The 18,791-nt window shown below is 48.9% G+C and overlaps 3 protein-coding genes across 6 annotated transcripts in view; 1 reads left to right on the top strand and 2 right to left on the bottom strand.

The window, feature by feature from the left end:
- Positions 1-11,263, top strand: part of HAS3 (hyaluronan synthase 3) — a 12,090-nt gene extending 827 nt beyond the window's left edge. Inside the window, exons 1-4 of one of the 3 annotated variants that reach the window (XM_008566995.1) lie at positions 882-1,041; positions 2,832-3,467; positions 5,965-6,066; positions 6,859-10,213. In XM_008566995.1, the coding sequence (XP_008565217.1) occupies positions 976-1,041; positions 2,832-3,467; positions 5,965-6,066; positions 6,859-7,782 (1,728 nt within the window). In that variant the 5' untranslated portion in view covers positions 882-975 and the 3' untranslated portion in view covers positions 7,783-10,213. Of the gene's footprint in view, positions 1-881; positions 1,042-2,831; positions 3,468-5,964; positions 6,067-6,858; positions 10,214-10,932 lie in introns of those variants that run through there. The other 2 variants (XM_008567012.1, XM_008567003.1) reach the window with 2 other exon arrangements.
- On the bottom strand, positions 10,587-13,057 carry LOC103585910 (chromosome transmission fidelity protein 8 homolog). The gene is made up of 2 exons (XM_008567020.1): positions 11,263-13,057; positions 10,587-11,098 (listed from the first exon to the last, which is right to left on the bottom strand). The coding sequence occupies exon 1, from the start codon at positions 13,032-13,034 to the stop codon at positions 11,412-11,414; it is 1,623 nt and encodes a 540-aa protein (XP_008565242.1). The 5' UTR covers positions 13,035-13,057; the 3' UTR covers positions 10,587-11,098; positions 11,263-11,411.
- Positions 13,008-18,195, bottom strand: CHTF8 (CTF8, chromosome transmission fidelity factor 8 homolog (S. cerevisiae)). 2 transcript variants are annotated; one of them, XM_008567036.1, is made up of 4 exons: positions 17,962-18,195; positions 14,033-14,090; positions 13,653-13,770; positions 13,008-13,255 (listed from the first exon to the last, which is right to left on the bottom strand). In XM_008567036.1, the coding sequence occupies exons 2-4, from the start codon at positions 14,053-14,055 to the stop codon at positions 13,031-13,033; spliced, it is 366 nt and encodes a 121-aa protein (XP_008565258.1). In that variant the 5' UTR covers positions 14,056-14,090; positions 17,962-18,195; the 3' UTR covers positions 13,008-13,030. The 2 variants fall into 2 exon arrangements, with proteins under 2 accessions (XP_008565258.1, XP_008565252.1); XM_008567030.1 differs by lacking the exon at positions 17,962-18,195 and having other exon boundaries at positions 14,033-14,103.
- Between the last annotated feature and the right edge of the window lie 596 nt (positions 18,196-18,791).

Genomic DNA, 18,791 nt, shown 5'->3' with positions numbered 1-18,791 from the left:
CCCCCCCCCCCGCGCCTTCCACACACACCCGCCCAGGGATTCGCACCTGTACGGGCACCAAGCTACCTGGCTCCCTGGTTCCTGCGGGTCAGCCGGGCACGGCAGCACGTGTCCTCGGGACTGCGCTCCCCTTCCTCTGCCGGCTCGCAGGGGCCGGGAGGGCTGCCGGGCGCAGTGGAAGGAGCCCCCGCCCCGCGCACAAGTTTCCATCTCGCCGCGTGTGGGCCCCGCAGCAGGGCGCACCTGTCAGCTGCAGAGACGCTGCAAACCAGGCAGCCCCTCAAAGTTTCGGGGGTGGATAGGGAGGCGTGCGTCCTTGGCTGGGGGTTTTCTCCTTCCGTCGTCCGGGGGTAGGGGGAGCGGTCTTGGGGAGCGCCCCCAACCTCGTGCCCTTGGAGCGGAGTGCGCCTTAGTCTGCCTGGGCCGGGCTCCCTTGGACGAGCGAAGGGTTTGGGGAGGAGAGACGGCCTAGGCTGTAGGATCATCCCCCGCCGGCTTAGGGTGACACAGCCCCGTTTCGGCAGGGGCACCTCAAGCAGAGCCCGCACCAGTGACTGACTGCATGTGGGGTATCCAGCTGCGGGACCTTTTGGGGTCCTCTGTGTGTGTGTGTCGGGTGTGTGTGTGTACCGGCGTAGTGTCTCTAATTCCTACAAGGGAGGGGTCCCGCCCGGGGAAGGCGACACCAGGAATGCCGTCTTTGTCTGCATGCATACTTTGCCAAGGTAGCTGGGCCCCTGAAGATGAGCGGGGCCTGGTCCGACTGCGATTCCTTTGGTTTTCCTTTCCTTCACGGCTGGGTCGTGGGAAACCGGCACGTGGGTGTGGCTGGCGCCGGCTTCGCCAAGACGCGAGGCGCAAGCAGAGGGAGAATCGTGGTCAGTGCCTTTCCGGCCGCTTTGACCTGGTGGGCACCGCCTCCGGCACTGCACCGAGGCGGGGCGCCAGCGCTCGGCAGGTTGCTGGGCTGGCCTCATGGGCCCCCCATGCCCCTTTCCAGAGCGCAGGCGGGCAGTGGGGCCCGCAGCGCCCCCTCGGCATGTAAGCTCGTGAGGGGCACTGGAGTGCTCCTGGGCGTGGATGCAGGCCTGGGGTCCCCTGGGCCGCAGACGTGTGCAAGGAGGGGGGCAACTAGGGCTGGCTGGGAGTCCTGCAGAGGAAGCACGCGGCAGGCTCCCCGGGATGGTGGGGCAGAGCGCCCGGAGGCCGCGCTTCCCGGAGAGGCGAGGCTGCCAACAGCTCTTTCCGGACCGAAGCTGCTGAAAGGCTGCTGGTGCTTGACTCTAAGGCTGATTTAGGCAATGACTGCGTGTTCCTCATGCCTCCTATGTAAAAGGTGTCCCCTGGCTGGAAGGATTGTTTGGGGCTGGGGCGGGGCCTCACTTTCAGTAAGACCTAGAATTGGAGCAAGTCTGGAAGTGAGATGCCATTGTCTGTAGACCTGGAGTGCCAGGTGACAAGGAGAGGAGATGGGGTGAAGGCCTGGGTCAGAATACCCAGTGGGGAGCAGTCCTTGTCAGCCTCTTTCTCTCTTCTCCCCCCATTCCCTGCCTGGGCTCTGGAGGAAAGCACAGCCTTGCTGTCTGGGTAGCCCTTAAGGGCTGGAGTGTTTTGGTTTTCAGGGAAATGATTTACCTGAGACACATGAAGTAAGAAGCCATAGAACCCCATTGTACTGATGGGGGGACCAAGTCTCAAGAGACTTAGTCAAGGTCAGGCAGCCAGGAGGTAGTAGAGCTTGTCTCAAGCCCAAGTCTGCCAAGTCCTGGGCTCTTCTCATGAAAACACAGCTGTTTCAAACAGGGCAGATGCTAGGAGTCCCGATTTAGTTGCAAATGGAAACCAGGCGTTTCCGGGAGTGGCCTGCCAGGGGGATGAGCATGGAGATTCCACCCGGCACTAGGACCAAGCGGCTGGGGCTCCGCAGGCAGCCACCTTGGAGGCTGCTGCAGTGGCGGCTGCAGTTCCCGATTGCGCTCCTCAGCGCTGGGCTTCTAGGAGGGCTGTCCACGCCCCAGCTCTCATATCTTCTTTCCCTCGTCTGCTTTTCCCCGTGGCTTTCCCTTTCTTTCCTTTCAAGTACATGTAAAAAAGGTGAGAAAGCAGAGAACACAGGGAAAGTTTCTCTTACTGATTTTGCTTTGAGAACGGGAAGCGGTTTGCTTCTTTTTACCCCTGGCGCCTCTTTGTTTCCCGCTCTTTCTTTTCCTCCTCCACTTTCTTCATGGACCCTACCGGTGGCTGTGCTTTACTGGAGGACATTCTGCTCCCAGAGTGCAGTCCCCTAGTGGGTGCAGGGCAGGGGGAAGCTCCTAGGCTACTGGCTGCCTCCCTGCCCCTCCTCCTCGCCCACTCCCCACCCGCTGCAGCCTGGCTCTCCTGTGCTCAGAGCTGCCTCAGGCTCACCGCATGGAAGCTTACCTATTGAGGGGTTTGGGTCAGGCAGATCCCTGGTCTGCCATCTCTCAGCCAGGCGTCACATAACTGTCTCTGTGCTTTAGCTTGTCTGCCAATAATAAATGCTACTCTGAGTGCTTTACATATGTCACCCATTTAACCCTCAAAGATGTTATGAGGTTAGTACTACAATCCACATTTTACAGATGAAGTCACTCAGGAGTCACATACATAGTAAGTGGCAGAGCTGGGATTTGAATCCCAGTAGTCTGGCTTCTAAGCCTATAGTCTTAATCATGCTCAATAAGTGGTAACGGTTTTTATTAGTGGGTCATTTTCCCTGTTCTGGGCCAAACTCAGAGAATGCCTGCACTCCCACTGTCTGGAAATGCTGCCTCCTGCCTGACCCCATGTCTCCCATCTTCTCCCACCAGATGCCGGTGCAGCTGACGACAGCACTGCGTGTGGTGGGCACCAGCCTGTTTGCCCTGGCAGTGCTGGGTGGCATCCTGGCAGCCTACGTGACAGGCTACCAGTTCATCCACACAGAGAAGCACTACCTGTCCTTTGGCCTGTACGGCGCCATCCTGGGCCTGCACCTGCTCATCCAGAGCCTGTTTGCCTTCCTGGAGCACCGGCGCATGCGGCGGGATGGCCGGCCACTGAAGCTGGCCTCCCCACGACAGCGCTCAGTGGCACTCTGCATCGCTGCCTACCAGGAAGACCCCGACTACTTGCGCAAGTGCCTGCGCTCGGCCCAGCGCATTGCCTTCCCCGACCTCAAGGTGGTCATGGTGGTAGATGGCAATCGCCAGGAGGACGCCTACATGCTGGACATCTTTCATGAGGTGCTGGGCAGCACTGAGCAAGCTGGCTTCTTTGTGTGGCGCAGCAACTTCCATGAGGCGGGTGAAGGCGAGACAGAAGCCAGCCTGCAGGAGGGCATGGACCGGGTGCGGAACTTGGTGCGGGCCAGCACCTTCTCCTGCATCATGCAGAAGTGGGGAGGCAAGCGCGAGGTCATGTACACGGCCTTCAAGGCCCTTGGTGATTCAGTGGACTACATCCAGGTAAGGGAGCCTCCCTAGTGTGTGTACACAGGAACGTGTCTGGACAGTTAGGCATACTTTCCTCCAGGGATTTTAGGTCCCGTGTAGGTCCACTGTGCTGTGTGTGCCCCTCCTCTGCCCTTAAGAAGGCAACAAGGCATGGCTCAAACAGCAGTCCTGGGGACAAACAGACGTGGGTTGGAATCCTGGTTTTGCTGATACGTAGCTCTGATTCTAAGCAGACCTCTGAACTGTTGCCCCAATAGTAACAGCAAAAGGCTGTATAGCATTCACTTCATACCTGGCACTGTTGTAGGCAAGTACATATTAGCTCTTTTACTTCTCATAATACTCCTAGGGGATAAGCACTGTTATGAAGTCTACTCACAGAAGGTGAGACCAAAGCACAGGTTAAGTGACTTGCCTAATGTCACACTGCTAGTAATGTGCAGAGCCAGGATTCCAGCCCAGCTGTCTCAAATCTGCTCTTATCCATTGTTCAACACTGCCTCACCACTGGCAACATGGGGACAAACCTCTTCATAAAGAAGTGAGGTGAAGAGCAAAAGAAATGCTCAACACTCAAAATGCTGTTTTAGCTATGGGCCAAGACATTCCTCTTTCTAGTGTCAAATTCATGTCTGTGAGGTGGGAGCTAGAGGGACACAGGTGCAAATGATCTACCAGCTTCACTGCAGCAGTACTGGCAGGGCTGGGACCCTGAGTAGACCCTGCTGCCTAGCTTCTGGCCAAAGTGGTCACTGACAACAGCAGCCTTGGGATTTTATAAGGTTGACATAACTTTAATTTTTAAATAACAAAACCTAGGGAGAACTGAGAAGATTAAACCTCATACATTTCAGTACCAAGCAAAACCTGAAACCCAGGACTCCAGATTTCTGGTCTGGAATTTTTTGCAGCACCCACACTGCCTCTGTTCCTCTGTCTCTGCCCTTCTGTGCATCTGCCAGAGGGTTCTGCCCATCAATTAATAAACACTTGAAAAAATAGTAGCTGTTTTGGTAGCCCACCTGTGTACCAACTCAGTCTTGCTGACAGCATGTTGAGTCCCCTAATACTATTTAAGTTTTCTAGTGTGTCCACCTTGCAAAGATTTTTTTGTTGCTTTTTTGAAAGTTGTGTGCTTGCGTGAGAGTTGATACTTTGACCTTTTTCTGTCTTCTAGGCCTGAGGACCTCCTCAGGCATGTAGGGTAGGATGTCAGGCTAGAAGGCTGTTTGATTCTGCAGTTCACCTGGGGTTGTGGGGCCTTTGTGAAACTTACCTGGGGACCCAAAAGCTTAGGAAAAAGCCCTTGAGCCTTGGCATATGCTCAAGCCACATTTGTCATCCACTCCCTTGAAGCACAGGATCCCCCAAAACCTGCCCTGCCACACGTCTCTCTTTCCTGGTCATCTTTGTGTTCTGGTGGATCAGCCAGCAGGCTCACACACCTGAAACACGCCTTTCTTTTTATGGCCCTGGGATCAATGCCTAAGGCAGCCCTGGGCTATAGCCAGTGAACATTTGCTGTGCGTGTCTTCCAACAGCCCTGATGAGGGTGTGTCTTTCCCTTGGTGGGACAGAACCTTGCTCCAGCCAGTGAGGAAACCCAGGCAGCACAAGAGCTCTTCTTTCCTAACCCTGCTCAGCTAGAAAGACCCCTTGGCCCCCCTGGAGTGAAGGAAGCAGAACAGCATGAAGACTGGGTTGGGGTCAGGACAGGAGGTAGCAGTGAGACCAGCAGCACTGGAAGCTTGGCCTGTAAGCTGAGGAGGCTCTTCGAGTCTGGTGTGAGGCCTGCTGGGGCCCTCCTAGGCATGGACCAGGATGTAAGGATGTGTCTGGTGGGGAAGCTGGAAGCAGCATGTGAGGGACCCAGGCTGGTGCTGATGGGCTGTGTCAAGGGAGCACAGAAGGTTTGGCAGCCGTATTAGTGGTCTCATGGAGGGGCCTGTGAGCAGGTAGCTAGACCCTTATCACTGGGGCTGTGGGTTGTCCAAGAGGCTAGAGGCTGAAACAAGACCCTTTTAACCACTCTGAGACAGCTTCGGGCAGTAGCCTCTGACAGGAGCCATTTCTTGGCTTTCTGAGGAATGTGTTTGCCCAGGTGTAATCCACTGTGCCTGTCATCTGATTTCAGTGACTTGTTCCCCTTTCTGTTGAAGGACCCCAGAAAAATATTCTGAGACCATTTTTGTGGAGCCTGGCTCTGTAGGGGCTAAAAACTTGTCCAGTGCCAAGCACTTTTTTCATTTCCACACCAGCACCTACAGTCTTCTGAGTTTCTCTCTCAGCCTAATGACTGACTGTACTCTCCTTTTCTTTGCCTTTGTTTTTCCTTTTGCCCCTTCTATTTGGCAAAAATCTCTGCTATTTGGCAAAAATCTCATTCGAGAGGGAGTTATGTCCCCTACAGTAAGCAGCCTGGTGGGGTGTGTATACATGTGTGTGTGAGTGCGCGCCTGTGCGCAGGCCTGAGAGGTCAAAACGGGCTGACAGTGCACTCCCTCTGCAGGTGTGTGACTCTGACACAGTACTGGACCCTGCCTGCACCATCGAGATGCTTCGAGTCCTGGAGGAGGATCCCCAAGTAGGGGGAGTCGGGGGAGATGTTCAAGTAAGAAGTAACCAGGGATTCCTGGGGGTAGGGTTTGTACACTTGTTTCCCAGTGGGTATCTTGACTTCCTAGTATTTGGGGGTAGGTCCCCTTTGACAGTTTTCACTGGTATCAAAGGGCTCACCTCACTTGCTACCCAACCCCTTTTCCGTTCTTTTTCAACATGAGGAGGGAGAGATCAATAGGTATGGAGCTTATATTGCAGGGAGGGGTATAGTATGTTGAGGCCATAGATCCGGGAGAGTACTTCTTTTCTGGTTGGTGGTGTAGCAAGTAGCTCCAAAGTTAGACTCTCAAGAAGCCCTTACTCTTAGGAGAGTTGGGCTGAAGAGCTCTGTGCACTGTGGTAAGAAAAAGAGATCGATCTTCTTCCAGAACATACTGCAGGCAACATACCATGTCTTCCTTAGAAGCTTTCCCACTACAGAAGGATCAGGACAGGTGGCTGAGGTGGTGGTTTGCATCATTCTCATGCCCTTCTCTCTGCCCCCACCACTGGCTGCCTCCTGAGATTGAAGGTGGCTTCGATCACTATAACAACTTAGCTGGGAAAATCAGGGCAGATGACAGACACGCTGGGGAGGTGAAGCTGGTGCTGGGGACAGTGAGTGGCTGCGGTTGGTTCCTCTGAGCCTCAGGTTTCCCAGCTCTGTCAGGGGTGGAACTGATGGTCAGGAATTTGAGCAATCGGCCACAGAACCCAGGGTAAGGAGGCCTCATGGTCTCCATCTCCTCTGGGGCTCATGTCCTCAGGTGAGGAGGCCCAGCATAGCATCTCTGTTCCCTTGCAGATCCTCAACAAGTATGATTCGTGGATCTCCTTCCTGAGCAGTGTGAGGTACTGGATGGCCTTCAATGTGGAGCGGGCCTGCCAGTCCTACTTTGGCTGTGTGCAGTGTATTAGTGGGCCCTTGGGCATGTACCGTAACAGCCTCCTCCAGCAATTCCTGGAGGACTGGTACCATCAGAAGTTCCTAGGCAGCAAGTGCAGCTTTGGGGATGACCGGCACCTCACCAACCGAGTCCTGAGCCTTGGCTACCGGACTAAGTATACAGCACGCTCCAAGTGCCTCACAGAGACTCCTACTAAGTACCTCCGGTGGCTCAACCAGCAGACCCGCTGGAGCAAGTCTTACTTCCGAGAGTGGCTCTACAACTCTCTGTGGTTCCATAAGCACCACCTCTGGATGACCTACGAATCCGTGGTCACAGGTTTCTTTCCCTTCTTCCTCATCGCCACAGTCATACAGCTTTTCTATCGTGGCCGCATCTGGAACATTCTCCTCTTCCTACTGACGGTGCAGCTGGTGGGCATTATCAAGGCTACCTATGCCTGTTTTCTTCGGGGCAATGCAGAAATGATCTTCATGTCCCTCTACTCCCTTCTCTATATGTCCAGCCTCCTGCCAGCCAAGATCTTTGCCATTGCTACCATCAACAAGTCTGGCTGGGGCACCTCTGGCCGAAAAACCATTGTGGTGAACTTCATTGGTCTTATCCCTGTGTCCATCTGGGTGGCAGTTCTTCTTGGGGGGCTGGCCTATACAGCTTATTGCCAGGACCTGTTCAGTGAGACGGAGCTAGCCTTCCTTGTTTCTGGGGCCATCCTATATGGCTGCTACTGGGTGGCCCTCCTCATGCTGTATCTGGCCATCATCGCCAGGCGATGTGGGAAGAAGCCAGAGCAGTACAGCTTGGCTTTTGCTGAAGTGTGACACAGCCACCAAGCACAGCGGGAGAAGTGCAATGGGTAAGGGAGGGAAGGGAATGGAAGAGAAAAGATGGGGTGGGAGGGAGGAGGGAGTACTGTGTTTTAGTTTCTTAATGGTCCAATGGACCAATCTGAAATGCAAAGAATGGTGACTATAGTATGGCTTGGGCAGCTCTTCTTAGAGGAGGCAACACTGATTGCCCAGGCTCAGGGCAGAGGGGGCTCGTATGTTTTCAGTCTACCTGTCTGCTTGCTTCTGCACACAGGTGGTAGTCTCTAGGAAAGATTCTACTTCCCTGGGATCCAGAAGGACCTCTGAAGTGTGCTAAACCAAACAAGTTCCTTTCAGTGGCAACTTCTGATAGGTATATGAGCAATGATAGCCAGTGGGAAAGGGTTCTAGCCCATCCGAATACAGCCAGTGGTGGTGGGAGAGTTTGTACGGCAAGATCTGGGTCAGCTGGTGTTCCCCCCTTCCCCAACTAGTCATCAATGCAATAAGATTACGCCTGAGATACAAGGCTCAGAAGCCTGATCTTTGGGCATCAGGAAACAGGGTCCAGGAATGGTGCTTTATGTAACGTATCCCACTCCACATCTCAATATCTCAGAGATGAGCCAAACCAACAGGGAGTTAGCACTGAACTGCTTTTAAAACTGTGTACTAAAAAGGAAAGTATTCCAGGAGGAACAAAGAGATCATGGTGGTTCTCAAGACCATGGGCTATATGGAGGTCTTGGGCTGAATGTGTTCCATCTGGAAATTGCTCAGACTTCTAGCTGGAGTCTTAGCTTGTCTGTGATCTCTGCTGGAGGGAGAAAATGTTTTAGCCATCTACCAGGGAAGATTAAACCCCAACATGTTCAGAAAGGAAGTGAAGTCTTGGTGATTTCTGTATACTCCTTGATTCTTCTCAAATTCAGCTCTGAGGCTAAGACAGCATCCTCACGTCACTTTCTTCAAAGGCACATTTTTTCAGGGTATAACTGCAGTCACCTCTTCCACCCTCATCATCATGGGTAAGTTTTCCAAGGTGGCAGTTGGGACAGAGCCTGGTCTCTTATAAGACCCTCTGCAGTAGGCAAGCCTGCTCTCAGCACATAAGGAAAACTATGAGGAGCCTCTGATCAAATTGGCTACAATCTTAGAACTGCTTGGACAGATTCCTTGGCAGCTGTTTAGCGTGCATGACTTGGAGGCTACTGTTTTTGACAATCATCTCCAATGGATAGCTTTTCAGTGTTCCCAAAGTGAACTCTCAAATCCAAGCTGGTCGTCTTTGAGACTGTCCGTTATCCTCAGTGGCTTCTCCAGGGAACTGTTACACAGCCAGGTTGTGGATAGTCACTACTGTATTTGCTTGCTTCTTTCCAGAAACCAAACTAGGAGATGAAATTGGTTCCTATATCCTGAGGTTCCTGCTTTTTCTCTTCCGCCTCTTGAGGCTGTTTGATTTCCCTCTGCTGCTTTGGGGAGTGAGGGGAAGCCATTGTCTAATGATCTGCAATCCACGGACTGTTCTCAGCTTTTGGGTTTGAAACCTGGGATTTCAACTAAGCCTTTGGCTTAAGGGCTGCTTACTTGCTGTCTCCAACCATCCATTCTCAGAGGGGCCAGCTAACTCCCAGAACCAGCACTATGGTGGACAGCATTAAAGGGAGCAAGCCTCTAGTGTACCCAGGTGCTTCCTACAAAGGAACAAAGTGTGCTCTGAGCCACAGGTGGGCAAACCCTGGTGATTTCCTTCATCTCCCACGAACTTGAGGGTTTTCCAGGTGTAGGCAACAGCTGCCACATCACACAGACCTCAAGTTTCTGATAAGACTGCTGGTTGATATCAGGCCCAAGCCATGAAGGTTGGGAAGCAGCAGCCATTTGCTAAAGGCGGTTGTTCCAGGCTCTTCCGTGTTTCTGCTGGCCAAGAAGTAAACTATTTTGAGCACTACAATGGAGGAAATCCGGTCAGCCAACTGCAGAGCTCAGACTTCACTAAGGGCTTGTTTTTTCTTCAGCTTTTACTTGAAGGTTAATGTAGGATGATGGAGTCTGGATGGAGAACTGGCTGGCCTACCATCAGCTCTGCTTTGCATTGTGTTCATTAACTCTCTTCAGATCAAAAGCAGACAGGTACAGCTAGTGGGCTCACAACATTTGACCTCGACTGGTTTTTCTAAGTTATTTTGTATATTTTTCAGCAGCAAAACCAAACTGGGTCTTCAGCTTTATCCCCGTTTCTTGCAAGGGAAGAGCCTTTATACAATTGGACACATTTTGGTTTTCCCTCATTGAGTTTTTAACTCTTTTGTATTGTTTCTACAATAATTTGTAAACATATTTATTTTTACCTGTTTTTTTTTTTTTTACTTTTCAGGTCAAATTTTTTATACTGCACTTATTTGTCAAAATAAAGATTCTCACATAATGCTGATATCTCTGAGCTACTTCCTCTTTGTACTTAATGAAAGCTAGCTCTTTATTCCAGTTTCAAAGAAGGCTTCAAGGCAGAAATAGTTTTGTCAATGAACTCAAAAGTAAGATAAGTTGTCACAGCTGCCTCTGGACCTGGGGAATGCCGTAGGCCCACTCTGATAACTGTTTGCCCATGGTGGCTTAACTTTTATTGTAGAGGTGGGGCAGGGTCTTTGGTAAAATAAGTGGCGGATGAGTGAGCCCTTGCTAAGGCTAAAAACCAAAGCTTCCTTCCTCCTTGAGTAAAAAGCATTGTAGCATTCTGGTCAAGCCAAACCAAAAGCAGAGTGTAAACTTTCTTTCCTGTGGAACAGGTAACAAAATGGAATGATATCAGCAGCCCTCTCATCCCATTTATTAAAGAAACAGTAAGAAAAGATACAATGCAGGAAAAACACCAACCATCCTTTCATGTCAGGCTGAACGAAGCACAGTGATTTCTTCCCTTCATCCCCACCCACCCCCACCCTAATTCCCATATTCCCATCCACATCAGTTTAAAATTTGAGGTTCTTTGATTGGGAGTACCAGTGGAGAGGGAGCTGGATGAGCAGAGGTGCCTTAAATCTGGCTGTCCCTAAGTCCCAGGAGAAGGGAGCCACAGGCCCAGTCAGTCAAGCAGAAACTGTATTTGGTGGGTCTTTGAAGTGGTTGTCCACCTCCTTGTTGTGTTCAAGCTCCCAGGGGAAAGGGATGGCAGTAGAGGATGACCAGGTCCAAGCTGCCCAGGTCATAGCTACTGAAGCATGGTCCATTCACCAATACAACATCTCCAGAGAGCAGTGAGCTGATTTCTTCAGTGGTGAGCAGGGGACTACATGTGAATTGGGACCTGCAGGCCAATGTATCCCTGAGGAAAAGTCCACAAGAACAATTCAAGAAACTAATAAGAAACAAGGGGCAGAAAGCTGTGGGACCAAAGCACAGCAGACTTCCAGAAGGCTGGAGATCCTTTCTCTCAAGGCCAAGATCATTCCTACATGCTATTGTCCATGATCCACAAATAACATTTACCTTCAATCGGGGAAAAAATGGCTCATTTGAACTTGAGCCCAGCTATGTTCTTCAGACTGTAGCTCCATTTCTACTCTTTTACTTGAGACAGCCCCTGCTGAGAACCACAGTGCCTGGAAACCAAGGTGGTCCTGAAGGGAAAACAGTGTTTAAGGGGGTAACATTCCATTTGGGTACATTGCAGCCATTGGACCTGCTGGTCTGGGGAAAGCAGCTTGGTTTGTGCCGGAGAGGCTCCCCACTCTAGGAAATGGGACCACACTCTTGCCTGCAGGGCCATTCATCCTTGGAAAGGATGCTGGGTTTAGGCCCAGGGCCCCAGCTGGCCTTACAAAAGGAGCTGGGTTGATACTCATAGGGCCTGCTGGGGAAGAGCTGAGGTGCCCAGCAGCTGACCTGGGGAAAGCAACTTGACCAGGGCCTAATGAGCCAGTAGACCTTGGGAAGGTAGCTGGACTTGGACCCTGCAGACCAGTGGCCCTTGGGAAGTTAGCTGGGTTGGGGCCTAGTGGCCCAGAGGCTCTTGGGAAAATTGCTGGACTTGAGCCCTGGAGGCCAGCAGACCTTTGGAAGGTAGCTGGGTTTGAAGCCAATGTGCCAGAAGACTGAGAGAAGGCAGCTGGGTTCAGTCCCCCTGAACCTGTCCCCCTTGGAAAGGGATTGGCATTTACCCCCATGGGGCCACCTGGCCTTGAGAAATGAGCTGAATTAGGCCCTAAGGGGCCAGGAGCCCTTGGCATGGGAGATGGATTTGGCCCTGGAAGGCCCATTGCCCGAGAGCCAGGACCTGAGTTTGGGCCTATGGGGCCAGGTACTCTTGCCATGGAGGATGGGTTTGTGCCCATGTTTCCAGAAGCCTGTGAGAAGGAAGCCGAATTTGCTCCTAAAAGACCTGCCGCTCTTAAAATGGGGGCAAGATCTAGGCCTTGAGGTCCAGTCATTCTTAAATTAAGACCAGATCCTGTGCCCAAGAGGCCACTCGCTCTAGTATCCAGATTAGGGCCTGGGCCCAAACCACATGCCCTTGGGTTGGGCCCAAGGCCTGGGCCAAGGCCACTTACCCTTGGGTTGGGCCCAAGGCCTGGGCCTGGAAACACACCTGACCTGGGGGCAGGGTTTGTACCTAAAAAGCCTGATCTCAGATTGGGATTTAGTCCCGGGCCCAGGCCACCTGGCCTAGGATTGGGAGGACCATTCCCGGAAGTCAACAGGACACCCGCTCTCAGGTTGGGTCCAGATCCAGGGCCCATGGGGCCACCACTTCTAGGGTCAGGACCAGCTCCCAGAAGACCACCTGCTCTTGGGTTGGACATAGGACCTGGTCCTGGGAGACCCCCTAACCTGGGGTTAGACAGAGGCCCCGGGCCTGGAAGAGCTCCTGTTCTAGGGTTTAGAACTGGACTTGGGCCTGGACCCAAAAGGCCACCTGGCCTTGGGAAAGAAACTGCGCCTGTGCCAGTGGGATTCATCCCTCTTGGAAAAGAAGTCATGCCTGGGTCACGAGCACCAACAGGGAAAGGTGCTGGGTTTGAAGCCAATGAACCTGATGAAGTTGGAAAAGAAGATGGGTTCCTTGGAAATGGGGCCAAATTTCCACCAAGAGAACCGGCTGCCATAAGGTAGGGATCTGAGTTCACGCCCAATGGGTGGCCTGTGTTCAGAACAGGACCCCCCTGTGGTCCCAAGGAACTGTCGAACCGTCCTCGAGGTGGCAGCGGAGCACGAGTCCAAGGTGTTGGCCGCTCTCTAGGGAAAATCCGGGGTTCTTTCATACTTTCTTGGGGACGTTGGTGATAATGGGCTTGGGGCGGGTTTTGAAAAGGATCTTGTTTTTGATGAGTGCTGTTACCAGGTACCGGGTGCCGGTCTCACGGCCAAGCTCATCACAGTCCTGCTCCCCAGAAGAGTGTTTGACAAGGACTGCAAAAGGTTTCTCCAGGTGGATGATTTTCCCATACAGGATATGATGCCCCACGATCAGCACAGGGATTCCCTTTGGCAGAACAAGAATGAGATGCCTGAGGTTCAGGACAAGGCCATAATACTCAGGTGCCTTCCAAAGCTGCTCTTGGCAGGCAAGCTGGCACTTCCACTCCCTGGTGTGGCTCTACTACTGTGGAGCAGGCACACTGGACAACCCACCTTTGCACCCTTTTTCTAGCCCCATACAAGAAAATTTCCACTTTCAGATGGGACCTTTCCAGTTCCCCCAAAGCTAAATTTCCTTGCTGCTGCAGAGATGGAGGGGGGAGAACAAGCAGAGAGTTTTGCAGATTAGCTAGACCTTGAATAACAAACCTGAGGGCAGTCCTCACTCTGGGTCCTGGGAGCACCACCTTGGTGTAGCTTGCTTTCCTGAGGCATTAGGCAGGAAAAGAAAAGCCCCTCACCTCAGTGGTGTAATGTAGGTCTCCCAGGAGGTTTCCAGCTAATCCGGTGCTGTAGCGAGCCTCGATCTCCCCCTGTAGCTCCATCAGCACCCATTCTGCCAGGCCTCCAGCCCCCGCACTGCAAGCAAAGGGCTGGCGGTTACAATATTTTTGAGGGGTGAAGGATGAGTAATGTCCTACACCACCATTCAAGGCCCAAAGGAACTCTTTGTTGAGCACAAATTCTTGGGAAATTGGCTGGTTCTAGGCATTGAACTAGAGATCAAAATACAAGAACTTGTACAAGATGCACCTAAGGACCCTGATTTTTCCAGGAAAATGTCAAACCTGTATAGCCGTAATCATTCAAACTAAATAAAAACATCTCAAAATGTACTCACCTAGAGATAACAATTTGCACCATGAGCTTTCTGTCTTTAAAAAGCAACTGACAATAAGCTGTAGAGAAAAAAGAAAAAATAAAAGATTTAGGATAATAATAACAACAACTATTATTTATCACTTACTGTATGCTAGGTACCTTCCTAAATGCTTTAGAAACATTTCCTTTTTTGGGGGTGGCTGGCGTGTATAGGGATCCAAACCCATAACCTTGGTGTTACACGGCTGCACTCTAACCAACTGAGCTAGTCAGCCAGCCCTAGATATTTTCTTTTACTCCCCTAACACCATAAAATGTGTTTTCTTTTACTGATAATGTATGTATGTGATAAGCTGCTTAAGATCACCAACAGTCAACTACTGTATAGAAAAGTACTAAGTATCACAGTTGTATTCAAGGTCACAGAACTACTAAGTCAAAGAGACAGAATTTGAGCCCAAGTTGTATGCGGCAGAGACCACACTCTTGCCCATGATGCTAACTTGCCTTTCTCAAGAATACCCTATTTTCTATTCTGTATATTTCTAAAAAACTAAGGAATTCTTCTAGATTTTACTTTTTGTTTGATTATCTTCAAGTCTACCACTTTGATTATCTTACATTTTTAGGTTCCTAAGTCCTCACTTTAACTAAATACAAAGCCAAGAGAAATGAAAAAGTCCTTCAGACAACTTTAGTGAATGGTAAGCTGACTTCTGATGTGGCTCTCATTTAGATATGAAAATATCCTGACACTTAGATAAGACTTTCATTTTATACAACAGCACCACCTGGTGGCAAGTTTGGAGTACCCTACAAGAATGGGATAAAATGAGACATTTTTGTCTGGGGACAACTAGATTCACTTGCATTTGTCTTTCTGGGAAGGACAGATTCATTGAGGGGCGTGGGGGACCAAAACTGCAGCTTCTGGCTAAGTCTTTCCAATGTACGTATGGAGTTTAGTGGAAGGTTATTAGTCCAGTGTTCAACAATTGTAGTTTGGAAAGTTAAAAGGGATTAAAATTGTGCTCAAGCTTAGCAAACACCTGATTAGAATACTAAAACTGGTTTCCACTGGTGTGTTAATCTTCATTTTGGATCTCCAGGGAAAAGTATATTACCAGCAGCGTCATAATGACTTAACCTCTACTCCTGGACACCAAACTCACTTTGGGAACATGAAGTTGGTCAACTTACTGGACTCCAAATTCAAATATAGGTAGCAGCTAACATGTTTTGAATTTTTACTATGGACTGTACACTATGCACATATATTGGTGGGATCTCATTCAATCATCATGACAATTCTATGATACAGACACTTATACCTATTTCGTAGATGAGACTTCTGAACCATAGGTAGATTAAGTCACTTGCTTGCATGTGTTACACACACAGCTAGAATGTGGTAGAGCCAGCGGGATAGAAACGTAGGCCATCTGACTATTTACGCTCATAATCACTACCCATTCTACCCTCCCAAAAGAGAAAACCAAGTGCCAATAAGAATGAAAAGGAAACAAGGAATTAGGCAGGCACTGAGTACATGCAAGAACTGATCAGAAGGAAAACAGGGAGTCAAGAGGGCATACGTGAATAAGCCAGACCTCTGTAGCAGCACATGTTGTGGTCCACCTGAGAAAGTGTAACACGCTAGCTCAGAGGGCAAAGACCTTCATAAAGAGGACCTACCACCAGCATCAACAGGACCAAAAGTGCTTTTAAAATCCTCTTTTAAAGTTTCTTGAAGGAGAAAGGATAATAATTTAACAATTTATTTTTGGGGGTGGCTGGCCTGTACAGGGATTAAAATCAGATTTTAAAAGGTTCCAGCCTATAAGCGTGCAACTCTTTACTGTGTGATTACACACAAGTCACTTAATGAATATGGGGTTAACACTTAGATTATGACTCATCAAACTATTGTGAAAACCAAACAAAACATATGCAAAATTGCTTTAAAAACCTTAAATTCTATTGAAATGAAGAGCTAATATTTTAGAGGGTGGGGTAAGCAAATCAGCATTCTGACAGCATAATTCTGACTATAAGTTAGAGTGATAGGTATATTTTAGCCACGAATCAAAAAAAGGCTTGGTAATGCACACAGACTGAGAAGGGGTTCTTGCAAATAAGCTTCTGATGACTGATAATGCAGTGTATTTTCCTTGATAGGTGTAAATTATTGAAAAATACAGGTGGTTTCAGAGAAGCACCAAGGTGTTGATGCAGTTATACATATTCTAGGATGATCAGGGCAGGGAAGGAGGTAGAGCCTATTTCCCGATAACCAAAATCAATCTTTAAACCCTTTGACTACATGCTTGAGAGGGGCACATGTGGGTTGTTTAGGAAAAGGGGATGCAGAAATATTTTCAGTGCATTCCACATTTCTTGGGCAGTCTCCTGTTAGTATAGGAATTCAAAACAGTGGCCTAAGTGGGCAAAGGAAAACAGTTGTCTGGTGCTGAAACAGAGCAGCTGTACTTATGTACTAATCCCTGGTGCTTCAACGAGCACACACCTCTCTATACACTGATGTAGGAGGCCCTGCCTGAGTACATCTAGTTATACTGGCAGACATCTAGCAATGCTCCTGAAAATAAGAATTCTGTGGCATACAACCTCATCACTTTGCTGCTGTACCAAGTCAGGCTGATAAAAACTTGCCTTGTGCTACACCTACTGGGATGCTGCAGACGTTTATCTGCTGTTAAATAAGTTCAAGCCCAGCTTATAAGAGTCTAGCTCAGTGGACAAATCTGGCAACAGTTACGTAATTTATGTACATGAGGGTATATTTACCAAGTTAGTTAGAAACGTAGGGGAAAGCATCCCTTTAGTGAGTTTTAAAATTCTACTTTAGCACCTTAAAATATTCTGTAATATCTGAATTCTATTATTCTTTTTCTTGCTCCTCAAGATTTCTAATCTAGGTAACTGTTCTTAGGCCCAGAGTAGGTGGGTATATCTGAGTACTTCAATGATGGAGATGGCAGGGAATTTAGTGTGGAGGTGATTAAAAAGAGTATAAGAACATGTAGCCCTATCTGTCCCCATTCCCTTGAAGAGTAGACAGGAAGAGTATAAAACAAAGAGGTGAAGAAATATTATAAAAGTTAAATCCTATTAGTAATAATATAACAACATTACAATGAAAATTCTCTGCATAAGAAAAAGATTTCTAAGTCTTCAGTCTCAACTCATTCCAACAACAGTAAAAGACAATTAAAGCAATTTCTAGTTGCTTGTTCTAAAATCTGGCTTGTTTAAAAGTTGCAGCTCTATCAGGAGCAACAATTGAAGGCAGTCTGATGACTACACTATATATCAAATCATGAAACTAAAAAAGAGTCATTAGCTCAGTTGGTTAGAGTGCAGTGTTGGTAACACCAAAGTCAAGGGTTTGGATCCCTGTATAAGCCAGCCACCAAATAAGTAAACAAATAAAATTAAAACATAAAAGAGTTAGTGGAAAGGCTTCTCCTGTGACTCTCTCTTGAGAACCAAGATCAATCTCAGATTGGGCTAGGACCAACTAACAGGTCTTCAGTTACGAACACTAATTTCAGGTTGACAATGTAACCACAGAGCCAAGGATTAATTTGTGATGTACCTTTCCAAAAAGATTGTTTAAATTCATTATATTTCAGAGTGGTATCGGCCTCATAGGCTACAACTAGAGTGCAGCCTTGGAGAGATGGGAAGGTGTAAAGAAAACCAAACCTCTTTCCCCTGTAATAAATTATGTCCCCGAGCCCAGTCTCATAAAGGGGAAAAGGTTTCCTACTGGATTTCTCTGGGCCTTCACATAGCTAAATCAACTAAATAATACATAAATTCTAGATTCCTAAATTAGTCAAATGACTTGAGCTCTGTAAAGGAAAAAAAAATTTTAAAGCACTTCATACATTTTAACTCCCAATTTCTTCCCTTAAATGTTACCTATGTAAGCTTGCCTCAGATCAACCCGTCTTAAGACCTGGGGTTAGTTTGGAGGTCCCAGGTAAAGTCAAGACAGTCGCTTCTCAGTGTGTACAGATGACTTCAAGACCCCTGAACAAACCTAGAGCAGCAAAAGAACCAGCATTCGAAGAACTAATCCAGACCCACAATGGGAACCCTAACCAAATCCTAAAAGCTCTGGCTGCAATCAGATCAATCTGGGAAAAACCTATTTTACTTTCATTTAGCTTTATTCTATTTCTATTTTGAAGTTAGTAATTATTAAAATGATTATAAGGAACCTTGGCAAGTCAAAACATGACCATGTGATTTCTTAAGAAGAGCCAGGCAGAGCATTATCTTTACAATACAAAAAGTTTCATTTCCATATAGCTAATCTTTTTTGAACACTTATCTGGAGGCTTTTATCATTTCATCCTGACAACCACCCTATGTAGGCACAGTCTTCTCACTCCCATTTTACAGGTAAGGAAAGAGGCATAGGGAAGTTAAAGGTTAAGGAACTGGTCACGCAGCTATTAAGGGATAGTTAGGATGTGAACCCTAACCCCTCCACAGTACAGCCTCTTCTGCAGTCCTCTGCTCACTCAGCCCCCTCATATAAGTAACTTCTGTATGAGAACTTCTGGTGTTTTACAAATAGTTGCCTTATTCTCACAGCACCTCTTACAAAATGGCAAATAAGTAACCTACAAGGAAGATCTTATGACTTGCCACCAAAGTAGCTATTACATCTGTGAGGTGGGAAGATAAAAACAAATAAGCTCCCCCCCCCGCCCCCCCCCCCCCCCCCCCCCCCCCCCCCCCCC

Source organism: Galeopterus variegatus, unplaced genomic scaffold (genome assembly GCF_000696425.1).
Source record: "Galeopterus variegatus unplaced genomic scaffold, G_variegatus-3.0.2 Scaffold18, whole genome shotgun sequence".
Classification (NCBI taxonomy): domain Eukaryota; kingdom Metazoa; phylum Chordata; class Mammalia; order Dermoptera; family Cynocephalidae; genus Galeopterus; species Galeopterus variegatus.
Note: the sequence above shows the minus strand (reverse complement) of the source record. Positions and strands in the feature narration are given on the sequence as shown.